A 14,382-nucleotide genomic window follows, 5' to 3' on the forward strand; every position below is an offset into this window, starting at 1 on the left:
GCATCCTCCATAATTACAACAGAGCACTGCTTTATTAAAGCCATAATCCCAGACAGCCAACAACCAAGCAGACCTGAACCTAAACAAAGCGTTGTCATCTATGAGCTACATCAAGGACGCAACAGTTGCTGGTATCAGAAAACCAACCCGTAAAGCCTGTGTGCGTACGTACCGGTGGACTTCCATTTTTGAAGACAGGGCGCATCTTTCATTCAGTATGAAGCCGGACACCTTGCATTGTGCTGCAGACTGAAGCTGCATGGCTTCCCCCCCCCGGCTCCGACGCTGCGGACTCGATCCCGATCACACTCGCCTATTCATCGCATTCCCCCTGTTCTGAATGCATCGGTGATTCATTATTTAGAGATGGGTGCAAGTCAGCAGCGCTCCTCCATGCCGCTCGCGTACACAATCCCGCTTTTCACAGTGCTGGACGGTAACCTGGCAACAGGCATTTGAGCGCTCACAGTTGTTAAAGGAGATCACGTTTGGGAAGATGAAATTGCTACGCTGTGTTAATACTGCTCAACTGAGCAGGCTTTTTCCCGCCCTGCCTCTCTCTCTCTCTCTCTCTCTCTCTCTCTCTCCCACTCTCTCTCTCTTTGGTCTTTCCTACCCCCCACCCTCCACTCTCAATTCTGTGCTGCTCGCTTTCAATAGTGATTTATCTTCACTGGCTAAGCTTTGTTTTGAAGCAGCATGTGCATGCAGTCATCAGAGCAGGATGAGGTAAACATTATTTCGAAAGCATGTTACGCAGAACGGCAAACACTTGATGACTGACTTGTGGCCTAATATGACCTTTAAGGTCACAAACTTTCTTTATCTGCAAAGCAGTGGTGGAAAGAGTACTGAAAAATCATATTAAAGTAAACGTACCATTACTTGACTAAAAATGTAGTGCAAGTAGAGAAAAAGTATCAGTAGCCCTTTTAAAAGTACTCAATTGTAGAGAGTAGTGAGTATTATGCAGCGAAAAGTTTACATGTAATACGATGTAATGTGAGTTTACATGCAATGCGGTGCATTTACATGTAATTTATGGATGTGTGTAAACGTAACATTCTGTAGTGCATTTAATTATTGCCCAGAAGGCACACAACGCCATAAGACGGTAATATTAGGTTAGATTAAGGTTGTGATGTCAGGTGAACAAAATTCAATGTCTAACCAACATCTAAGGACAACATTATTGTAATATCCAATATCGAAGTCAAATGACGTTTTTTTGGTCGACTTTAGCTTGTGTTAAAAAGTGATTAAAATTCAATGTTAAATCAACATCTCAAACCAACATCATATTGACATCAAATACTGACATTTATTGGTCAGGTATGGAAACCAAAATCCAACGTCAGATAGACGTCATATTGGGAACGCAACGTCAAGCTATAACATCAGGTGTTGATATTTGGTTGTTTTTAGGTTGGACACTGATGTCAACCTGACGTTGGGTTCTGATTTCAACTCGATTTTCATTACCAAACAAATTGCAACATCCCGACAACGTTGGGGTTCAATCTGGTGTCATGTTGAGGTCTTGTGTTTAAGGCCATTTTGTCATCATATGGTAAACATCCATCATCTTCTCATTGGTGACATGCATACAAACAGTGTCTGGGTCAATGCGTGTAAAGATTTTAAACATCTTGGTCATTTGTTATGTTTACAAAGTTTGCTGCAATTATAAATCGCCTATGTGGTCATTATGAGGCGATTAACCTCTTCTGTGTGTGATTTGACAGGAATCACATGACTGATCAGATTTTAGCCTAAGATTTCTGGAATTTTTAGGATTTTATATATATATATATATATATATATATATATATATATATATATATATATATATATATATATATATATATATATATATATATATATATATATATATATTCGCAATTCTCATTTTGGCCAGAATCGTGCATATTGGAAAAATCTCTTTTTCTGTGATTAAATTTTGCCATATGAATAGTTTCACAAGATGTCTTGAATAACTCAATTCAGAATGAATGTAATAGGAGACTGAATCGTGCATAAAAATAATGAACAAATAACAAGAAATATTGCTTTATAGTTTTGTCAAGCAGTATTCAGCTACAGAAATTGACTAATCAAATGTAAAATAACACCACATTGTCTTCATTGTATAAATAATAAAATAAAATAATAATTTAAGTTACAAATACTACAATTTCTTGTCTCTGAATGCCATTAACCCTCTTGAAATGTTTGCACAGTCTCAGGCCTTAAAAACATATTATGTTATATTGTGCAGTCCTAGTACTATAGTTCCATCAATTTTAAGTTAAACCACAAGAAAGACACTAAAACTCTACCTATGATACTGAGATATCAAAAATACATGATGATAAATCGATCTCTTCGAAATGAAACCTCGTTTGTTAAGCTAGTGGACCTTCAAAAAGCAGTTAAAGATCTGACCAGCACACTGCAGAGTTCAGCTTTATTCCAACTGCTAGAGGCCATAAAAGGTGCAATCAATCCACACAAGATTGCTTTGCTCTACCCTGTTCTAAAACCCCACTAGCTCAACATGAGACTTAAGAGTGCCAATGAGCTAAAGACAGCAATAGAGCCAAATCAATTAAACAGATTACGCATTTTAAAAAATGATCCCTGAACTGAAAAAAACAAAATGGGTGAAATGAGTGACAGATGCACTGTGGGATCATGCGGTTTAGCGATTGGCTGTTTGCCTTCACAGGAACAGATGGGTGTGAGTGACGGGTCAGGTGCAGTGTAAGGGTCTTATCATTTTTAAGAGTGGTGTTCACTGCGCAGGAGCCCCATTATAATGCACGGTCACGCTCCAAGCATCCAGTCTGTAAACGCGGCAATTCATCACTCAGGCGCTGACGAGGGCAGCACCGGTCAAGGACCCACCCAAATCAACAATCACTGACAGGGATGAGCTGACAGCGAGAGCAATCCATATGACTTGATCAATAGGGCTGTCAAAACACCAGACCTTCTGGAAGTGGTCATTTTATAATATATTATTAATACTTATTATTATTCATATGTATAATAATAATAATAATAATAATAATAATAATAACAGTAATAATAATATTAAAATAGTTATTATTTATAAGCAATGAATTATTGTAATTTTTATTATTTCATTATTATTATTATTATTATTATTATAAACTAATAAAAGTATTTGATAAACTACTAATTAAAATTGATTAAAATATTCAAATAAAATTAATCAATAAAAACGTATAATAATAATAAAAACAATTCTGTTTATTAAATTATTTTCTTTTATTTTATATCAAAAATAAATTTAGTTATTTTGAAATGCATTAATTAATTATATATTTTATTCTAAAAATCTATGTACTATTTACTATTAACATGTTGATTGTGGTGTTTAATTTAAAAATAAAATAAGCAACAATATTTAACTTAATAAAAGTATTTAATAAACTACAAAATAAAATGATTAAAACGATCAAATAAACTTAATTTATAGAAGAAGAAGTAGAAGACTTGTTTATCAAATACATTTTTTAATTATTACAGAAAAATATGTAAATATTTTGCTTAATATTATTATTATCATGATTACTACCATAGTTTTTATTATTTAAGCAAATCAGGTTATTTTGAAATGCATTATTAATGTAATTTAATTATAGAAATCTATGCACTATTTATTATTAGCATATTGATTGTGGTGTGTAATTTAAGCAACAATATTTAACCTAATAAAATTATTTAATAAACTACTAAATAAAATTTGATAAAATAATCAAATAAAATTATTAATAATAATAATAATAATAAAAATGTTGTTTATCAATTTTTTTTCTTTTATTTTTATAGCAAAAAAACTAATAATTTTGCTTATTATTATTATTATTATTATTATGGAAACTGATGAGAATATATAATAGAAGATTTTGGTTAACTCAAGTTCAGCTTGAAAATGTGAGTCAACTCAACAAGAGATTGTTTTAACCTAAAATTATGAGTTTTAGTTAAATATGTTGTGAAACATTTTAAGTTGAAACAAAGAATCTAAGTTCTAAGACTCAAATTTTCAAGGTAGCTGGTGAAACTGAGTTCGTAAGTTTGACCAAGTGAAACAGTTTACAGTATACTGTATGTTTCATTTAATGCACATTAATGTACATTTCCTACACTTAAGGCATCTGAATATACAGTAAACACTCTTGAAAGCATCCAGGAATCTAGAGTACGCAAACGGACCAAAAACATGGCAAAAAAAACAAAAAAATAAAAACTGCTGGGTTGGCTTAAACATTTTCCTGAAAGCAGAAAATATTTCGCTTTCATTTACCATTTCACTGATGTGAAACGCACCACCATTTTCAGACCATCGAGTGTTGTTGCACTCCAACAAATGAACACAAAAGCACAGTCACAACAGATTTTTACATTTAGAGAGCAAGGCAATTACACAGGAATGAATTAGCTCCTCTGGATCAGAGAGCATTAACACGCTTTGAACCACTTCAACAGCAAATATTCAGCACTCCAGTTTCTCGTAGACACACTGTTGGCACAAAACATCCCAGACTAGTCAGGAGCCACCTGGAAGCGGCAGGTTCCTACGAGTGGGAGGCGCAGTCAGGTCAGGCCGAGAGTGTGAAACCTTGAGCCCGGCAGCAGAGGAACACATGGTGCATGGGTGGATGCATGCAACACCTCTGCTTATAAACCACATGTCCACGGGAGGCCTGGCACCTCCATTTCAGGATTCATGCCTCTGCAGGAGGTGGCAAAAAAAGCCATTGAACCAGTCTGGGCTTGTCCCCTTTTGTTCGGATTTTTTTTATTATTTGTGTGGTTTTATTTAATGCAAAAAGTCCACACAAACAGCAGTAAAAACAAATTATTTATTTTTGCATAACAAAATCACATTTGGCAATAGGCTTGTAAGATATATGGAAATACACCAGCAATGGGTTTTTTTGGCAACCACTATAGTAAAAGCTTGATTTGTTACTGTATGAAAGTGAAATTAAGTGTATTATTGTATTATTTTATTTTAAATACAATATTGTTTACATAACATACAGTGCAATACATTTATTTTTAACAATAACAACATTATAATGTACTCATGGTATAATATGTTTTAAGTTGGTGTTATGGTTAACTTAGAAACCATTCACATGGAAATTGCTTGTAAACCTTATAGATCAGGGGTGGCCAACCCTGTTCCTGGAGAGCCACCTTCCTGCAAATTTCAGTTGCTACCCATATCAAACACACCTGCCTGTAATTACCAGGTGGTGTTCAGGTCCTAATTAATTGGTTCAGCTGTGTTTGATATGGGTTGCAACTGAAATCTGCAGGAAGGTGGCTCTCCAGGAACAGGGTTGGCCACCCCTGTGATAGATAATCACAAACAAAAACAAAATTCTGCATAAATCTATTAAATCCATTAAAGGATAAAAATAGTATTTTCTCCAACATCATACTCTAATACGTTTTATTTCAATTGGTTTCCTGAATATATTGCCATTAAATATTTTAAAGCAAAGATTGACATTTTTAGCTTTAATTAATTTTATTTTCTCTACAGAACTAACCCTAAAGAAATAATTTCATTTGGCCTAAATAATTCCTTCAAAATACTTTAAAACAATTTAAGTCATCTGATGAAATTTGTTGTACTGTTGTTAATGTTATAATAAATATCACAACGCTAGTTTGTCTAAACATCATTAAATTGTTAGATTCTTTACTGAAAAAAACTATTTGTTTTCTAAAGCTTGCTCATGCTTGTTTTGATCCAAAACAATAATTTCAGTAAAAAAAATGCTAAATATTGTGTGATGTGATTAAAATTACACTGAAAAATGTGCACCAAGCAAGGTTTTATAATCAATAAATGAATCAATAATAAAAAATCTAAAAAATAAATACTAAATAAACAATAATAACAAACAAATCAACAAAAAACAACAAACAAATGAATAAATAAAACAAGCACAACCTAACAAATAAACACAGATAATAAATAAATAAACAGATACAAACAAATATATGAAAAAAGAAATACAAACTAACAAATATATAAATACACATACTAAAATAAAACAAAACAAATACAAGCAAATAAATAAATAATAAATAAATAAAAACAACAAACAAAAAGGAACTTACATAAACTAACAAATAAATACAAATAATAATATGAAAACAAATATAAACAAATAAATAAATACAAACAAACAAAAACAAAAAACAAATAAATAAGCAAACAAATAAATAAAAAAACAAGTACAATCAAATAAATAAAACAACAAACAAATAAATTAAAAAAAACAAATGAATAATTAAAATAAATACAAACAAATAAATAAAACAATAAACAAACAAATAAAAAGACTACAAACAAATTTATAAATAAAACAAATAAAAACAAACACAAATACAAGTACTAAAAAACAAATACAAACAAACTAATAAAAAGAAATAATAAATAAAAACAACAAACAAATGAATAAATAAACAGCAAGCAAACTAATGAATAAAACAAATTTAAACAAATGAATAAATAACACATACAAACTAACAAATAAATAAGATACAAATAATAAATAAATAAAACAAAAAACAAAAGAATAAATAAAACAAATACAAACTAATGAGTAAATAAATACAAATACTAAATTAAATTAAATTAAATAAATAGATAAATAAATAAATAAAAACACAAGGGATTAATGCAGAAAATATTTAAATATCATTTAGACTATTAAAGACTATTAAAATAGTCTTTACCAGATACATTAATGTACTGATTGTGATTCCGAACTTGCTCTTTATGCCCAAAGCTGAAATTAAATACTAGGACTTACTGTACACTAAGTGCCCTATCCTGCCCCTAGCAACAACCTCCCAGCAGGCTGCTATATTCTACATGTGCCTGACTGACAGACAGACAGACAGACTGACTGCTAGGGTCTGGCTCCAAGCAAGATATCAAAAAAACATTCAAACCATCTCAATGTCACATGAAAGACATTTTAAGTCCATGCTACAATACCCAAGAAGGATTAATTCAACAACAAAAAAAGCAAGCATCACTATACTGCTTTGCACAAGACTGGACTCGAGTTATAACTTCAGATTCTAATGAACTCTATAAAGTACATAAAGTAACTGAAAGACCATGAATCATCTTAAGTGGTGAGGATACGACTCAGACTAAACAGACCTCAGAACAGTGCTGACAGCAGAATTTCTTCATCCCAACACTTAGGGCTCTGACACACACCAAACAAATGATAAAACACGGCTGTGGTGTCATCATATGTGTAGTGAAGCTGAGTTATGAATAGCATATAAGAATGTGATGATTAATCATTTTTGTTGTACAACTGATATTATTGTAAATTCAGACTATTTACTTTTATTGTGATTATACAACAGCATAGTATTGCAAACAGGCATTAACACTAAGAGACAAAACAGTTAAATATTAAAATTATAAAAGTTAAGTTACATTTATAAGGTTATTTGGATTTTTTAATATGTTAAAAAAGTCAATTTCCTAATATAAACTTTAGCAGTTGAGATGTAGAAATGTAAATGTTCTTGTAAAATGGCTTTAACATTACATCATATGTAAAATTATTGTATATTTGAATATTTTTGTCACAGTGGTAATATAATTATTACACAACACCATATGCAAAGAAGCATAAATAAAGGACCAAAAGGTCATTGACAATACTTGAATTTCGTAATATGACGTTAAAGTAAATTTCATAATATAAACTTTGACAGCAGTGATGTAGAAAACGAAAACGCTCTAAAATGGCTTGTTGTGAATGCGTGCCATTTAGCCACTAATGGAAGTGGACCTAAGCTTTGAAAAAAGCTCATTTAAACAAATTCTACCAATTTATCAGTAGCTTTTAGGAAAAAAGGAGGGGAAAATAATAATAATAATAATAGTTGTAATAATAAGATCCCATTTTCTCTAACTGTAAGCAAGCATCGCTACTAAAGGAATTTCTGAGCTTCTCCTTCAGAACAAAGTAGATGAGATGCCAGAGGTTGTATATGTCACACACAATCGAACTAAACAATCACAACTGACCAGAACATTAGACCAGTGGTTCTCAAAGTGGGGGTCGGGACCCCCCGAGGGGTCGCGGGACAATGAAGGGGGGTCGCCTGGTGATTTCCAAAAATCTATTTATTTTTATTAAACCATAAGAATTAACATATTTTATCCATAACTATACTGAAAATAAAAATAGTAGTTTATGGTTACTATATACTATATAGTTACTATAGTAGCTTATAGTTACTAGTTCTATTGGATTGCGACCCCTGGGGTAATTACATTATATTAAAGGCAGCAATAGCGTCAGATGCATTTTGATTTTATAACATCAGGTTATACTTTCTGGCACATTTTAAGCACTGACACAAATGTAATTGGTGTGTCTGCGTCATTGCATGCAAGGTTTCTGTATTTATAACCACCTCAGAGGATATTGGGGGTCGCGAGTCACTGGCATTGTTATTTTGGGGGTCGCGGGCTGAAAAATTTGGGAACCCCTGCATTAGACAATAGCCCCTTTCACACATACACACCTTTCCAGAAAATTACCGACAATTTTCCGAAAAGGTGTGTATGTGTGAACAGGCTCTTTATGGAAATACCGGTAAATTCGTTCTGGCCATTTCCCGAAAGAGAAGTTGTAACATTACCGGTAATTTGCCGGAATGCTGCGCTGTGTGAACGCAAAAGGAAGATTGCACGTCTAGAACGTGCTGACGTAAGTCACTGCTTTAGCCAATCAGAACAGTCAGACGCATTCACGTCCGCCCGGTTTATGAGAATAAAAGCCTTTGAATATTTTTCCAGACACATTTAGCTGCTAGAAATTAGTCAGATAACGTTTATATGTTCATCTTAATGCCAACTGTGTAATTAATTATGGATAAGATGTTTATGATAAGCCGTTGTTTGTTTACCTTCAAGCTTTGCGTGTGCCCATAAACAGCCTATGAGCGTCAGCACACACACATATCATGTACATCTCGACATGAGAAAGTGTTTCTCTATATGTTTCCATCGAAGTTGTTCACAATACTGATCCATCCACAGAGTTTGCGATGTAGTCAAATGTTTACAAATACAAGCGCAGCCGTTTAGAGGTAATTTCTGGTTAATGATGTCAGAATTACCGGTATTTTGGAATGGATGTGTGAATGCTCTTTTCCGGAAAAATTTCGTAACGTCCTCGCCTTTGTGAACATCGCTTTTTTAAATTTACCGGTAAGGTCTTTCCGGAAATTTTCCATATATTTACCGTATACACATTCATTTCTTATCTAAAAATTACCCAGCGCAATAGTATCCCAGCCGGGATAGGAATCATTTTCACACCGTGTCACATTATTTACATTTACATGCTCCAATGGCAGGTGCTCTGGTGCAGTTTTATTAAAAATGTTTGTTATTTAAAAAGCACGTGATATGCACCTAACTGGTGCATATTGCTTATTACACAAACAGGTACGCGCAGCAGCACACAAACATCTATGAATATGACATGAATAAAGGATGTAAAAGATGATTCTTGTTTACATGTTTACATACAGTACATTAAAAAATGCTACATCCTACCACATCATCTTAACCTCAGGGAGCTTTGGTGGAATCCACCTAGTTCCTTTAGACATTCAGCTCACACAGTGTAACCTGGCCCACAAACAGATTCATTATTTGCTAATGAAGCATTCCATTTTTCATTTACAAAATCTTCTATGTAAATACCGAATCTGGCATAGCGCAGACATATTTGACTTTTATCGAAGAGCACATGAGACAGTGATTGGTTTCATGCACATTATGCCTAAAACACACCCAACACCCTAACTCAACCCTAAGAGAATAAGGACAACCTTTTAGACCATGGGACTGGTGCGCAGACCATTCACACACAGATTCACAAGTGAATCTGAGCAGTGCGCTTTAGACCATGTGCTTGGATCATTAAAATACAGCCCTTTGTGTGCATGATCTCAATAAAGATCTGGATTTAATGTCAAATGTCTGTAAAACTGCTTCTGAATAATAACCCAGTTCTTGATTCCAAACATGCAATTTTTCACACACACAAAAAAAAAAAAAAGTGGAGAAATGAAGACTGTGCCCTTCAAATGAGCAAAAAGCACAGCAGAAGGCCACGGGGCTCTTGTGTTCTCCGCGCTCTCAGAAGCAGACAGACAGAAAAATCCCCAGATCATCCTCAGAATAACAAATGGAGGGAAGTAATGCGGCAATGGGAAAAAAAATTCACTTGCTCTTCCTCTAAACACACAGATTTTACCTTGTGCATCTGCATTTTAAAATACAGTAGTAACGATAAGACTAATAATACGACAGGTCATGAGCCGAGAGGTAGCACTTCAGATGAATGCAGCAGGACGCCAGCTATACGCCGAAGGGGAGATCGAGACTGGATTAGACCTAGCAAGGCGAGGCAATGCAATGCTAATGATGTACTGCAGCACAGACGCACAGAGACCCACACAAACACACAGCATCAATATCCCAAGCAAACACATGCAGCGGCTTCAGGTGACTTATTCAGCATTCTCTTCAATCAGCTTAGCAAACCAGAATGACTGCACATGCCAGATGCCTGCTGCGTCATGACGGAGTACAAAAAAATAACACATTTTATATTTAGAGGCTGACTAGCATATATATATATAAATAAACGCAGCTGAATACTATTATATAACATAACAACGCTCTGAAAGAATCTCCTGAAATAGCATGCATTATTTCCATATTTAAGAACATAAATTTAAAAAAGTACACTGTGATAATACCTATTGTGTATTTTAACATACAGTTCAGAAATTTGTAGCTCTTCTGAATTATTAGCCCCCGTTTATTTTTTTCCCCAATTTCTGTTTAACAGAGAATTTTTTTCCACACATTTCTAAACATAATAGTTTAAATAACACATTTCAAATAACTGATTTATTTGATCTTTGCCACGATGACAGTACATAGTATTTTACTAGATGTTTTTCAAGACAATAGTATTTAGCTTAAAGTGCATTTAAAAGGTTCAACTCTGTTAATTAGGCAGGTTAGGGTAATTAGGCAAATTATTAGGTAATCCGCTTGTTAAGTGTGACGTCACGCAAAGTGGCTTCCGGGTCCAAGCGCTACATCAAACTACTTGGGAAGACTCAGCAAATGGTAATAATAAACATTTACAAAGCGTTGTAATACTTTTGAAAATCAAGATCGCAGTTTGTATCCATGCCTAAAATCAGATGGCCAGAAAATGAATAATTTTTTTAGAATTGTTCAAATCTTGGTATCTAATAATAATAATAATTAATTTTATTTGTAAATGGCGCCTTTCTGGACACCCAAGGTCACCTTACAACAAGCATCAACAGCCATAACAGAACAAATTAAAACAATGAATAAAACATTGCCAAACAAGATTTTAAATGCATGTAAGGAGTTGCAGGTATAAACACATCGGGAGTGTAAAATAACATGATAAAAAAAATTGTCAAAAGAAAGCCTGCTCAAAAACATGGGTCTTGAGACGAGATTTGAAAGTGTGAAGAAACTGCTCCATGGATATCGGGGAAGCGATTTCTATAATCGAGGAGCCCCGAAGCTAAAAGACCTCCCATTGTGCTTAATTGAGTGATGCAGCATGTCCAGAGACTGTCGTGTACACCATGATTTTATATCAAATTTACTTTAATGTGTGATATGACTAAAAGTGCTCATAAATATTTTCTTAAATCAAATGAGTAGCAGCTTGGAATTGGAAACAGCATTCCATACGTCACAACTTAACAAGTGGATTAATGATGGTTTGTTGTTAAGGCGATCGAAAAAAAAATTTGCTTAAGGGGGCTAATAATATTGACCTTAAAATTATTATTTATTAACAACTGCTTTTATTCTAGCCCGAAAAAAAAACAAATAAGACTTTCGTCAGAAGAAAAAATATTATTAGAAATACTGTGAAAAACATTCCTCTGTTGTTCCTCTGTCTGCTCTGTTAAACGTATTTGAAAAAGAAAAGGGCTAACAATTTTGACTTTAACTGTATATTGTTTATTGCAGTGTTGGGCAGTAGCGTTGCTACAAGTAGTGACGCTACTAGCTTAACTACATTTCTCGGTAGTTATTATTTTAGTCAAGTAGCACAGTAGCGTCCACACAAGCTACATTTACTGATCCCGGATCAATAAGTGACAGCACCGACACTCACAGAGCTGTGAAGCCGGAGTCTGCCGCTGAAAGTAAATCCATATGATGGCAAGAATTACTATTTCTTCTTTTTCAGGTTTTAAAGTGGTCAACAACAAACCTTTTGGTGAGTTACTGCCACCTCTCGCTCCAGTCGGTGACGTCGCCAATCAATGACTGGGCTGACATGAGAAACTATCTTGATGGAATCAATTATTATTGATGGATCATTATCTTAAACTATGGTAGAAAAAAAATGTACAATAAAACTGATGAAAAATTGTCTTCTCTCTCTAAATTACAAGTAAACTTGTCTTTATAATTATCTACAAAAATCATGCGTATTTACTTTTTACAATTACAAATTCACCAATCAAAAAACTGTGGCTGGAGAGGGATAAACTTTATTTGAAGTGCACCTGTAGCAGACACGCCAAACAAAAGCAACAGGGGAATTGTAAACACTTGTAAATGTAGAACCTGTGAAACTTGTCTTACAGAAACCAGTTTGACAGAAGTTACTGTCAAACACCAAACTGAAAACATCAGTTGCATTTGTAAAGTGCTTTCGAAAATCCACACGGCATCAAAGCAGCTGTGCAGAAAATTGTGTCTTAGTACTGCAGAAAAGAAATGCTGCAAGACACACACACACAGACGCAGAGTATTGTGATTCTCCACAAACTGTTCTGTACAATATGGACCAAATAAAACCAGCCCTTGACAATACTGCTGAGCTAATTTACATAGAAGAAAAGAGGAAAAAAAATGAATATCACTCCCCATCTGTTAAAGATACATGCACATGCTGGAGAGTTGCTAATTTATTGTTGAACACAGAAGTGTACAGTTCAGCAATAACATCTAAATCCAGCTGGCTGTGTGGAGAGAAACCACATCACAATGACTACGAGAATCCAACCATTCACTACAGCTGTGAGGACAAACACATTACTAACAATACCTAGTGAGAAAACTAGTGGGAAAGGTGTGTCATTTCCTAGAAAGGAGGGGGGGGGGTGTTGTTGCAACAATGCCTTTAATTTTTAAAGTATAGGTGTTTTGGTAACATTTTTTAATCAATTAGGGATGCAATAATTATAGATTTTGGTTGCACGATTATAGTCGGAGGATTAATGGCGATTTCACAGCTATCACGATTATTATGCATTAGTTCATTTCAAAACACTACTAGTTTAGAATAATTACTAATAACCAAACAATGAAGCACAAAATAATAATAAAAACAAACAATAGTCAATTTCTCTTTTTGGACTTAAAAATAAGTAAAAACCAAGAGTGTAAAGTTCAACTCCAAAGTAAACAACTGCAAATTAAAACACTGATAGTCAAGTGTCCTAAATTTATGGCAAAGCTTTAATTCTCAATGGTAAGCCAAGACTCCATGATAAATAAATAAAAATATCCAACTCGCACGACATAAATAGGTCGTTAATAATAAAGGTCTTATTTACCACTGATCTGACGTTTATCAGTACCATCCTGGAACGAGACGAATGATAAGAAGCGGACACATCAGACTGCCGTGCCCAAGGAAGCGTGCGAAGATGGTTCAAACACACTCCTCCACAATGAAGTCTGCTGCTGGAGTCAGTGCAACATTCTACCTGCAAACTGCAGCCAGCAAATAAAGAAATTGCCAACCACAATCTTCCAAGCGAGGGCTCGAAATTGTTGCGTCACGCACAGCCGAACCAGATGCTGTTTCAACTTAATGGCAAAGCAACCTCTTTTGCCGCGTTTCCTCCTGCGCTTCCTCCCTGGCAGGGTACATGGCCAGTTGCAAAGGTGGTTAGGTGTCAGCATCGAAAGATGAGGTGAATGATGCAAGCCATTTTTTTTTTTGAGGACCACAGCTCATTTGCACTAGGTCGAAAACTTAGTAAAGTTGATTTGTCATAAACCAGTAGAGACATGCTGCACTGCGTAACGTAGGAAACAAAACCCAAGTATAATATACAGACTTAAAAGTAAACAATGAGATCAATGGCAAGCCACAAACAACAGCGCCATCACTCCATCATCCACCTTATTTAGTTATTAATTATATAAATAAAGAAATAAAAATAAATTTTATATATATATATATA

The 14,382-nt window shown here is 34.2% G+C and overlaps 1 protein-coding gene across 23 annotated transcripts in view; it reads right to left on the bottom strand.

Annotated features, from left to right (window-relative positions):
- Nucleotides 1-14,382, bottom strand: part of enah (ENAH actin regulator) — a 206,182-nt gene that overhangs the window by 135,556 nt on the left and 56,244 nt on the right. For 5 of the 23 annotated variants that reach the window (XM_009294716.5, XM_009294715.5, XM_021468415.3 and 2 more), the window contains exon 1: nucleotides 173-523. In XM_009294716.5, coding sequence (XP_009292991.2) covers nucleotides 173-261 — 89 coding nt within the window. In that variant the 5' untranslated portion in view covers nucleotides 262-523. 23 annotated transcript variants of the gene reach the window in all.

Source organism: Danio rerio, chromosome 20, assembly GCF_049306965.1.
Source record: "Danio rerio strain Tuebingen ecotype United States chromosome 20, GRCz12tu, whole genome shotgun sequence".
NCBI classification, from domain to species: domain Eukaryota; kingdom Metazoa; phylum Chordata; class Actinopteri; order Cypriniformes; family Danionidae; genus Danio; species Danio rerio.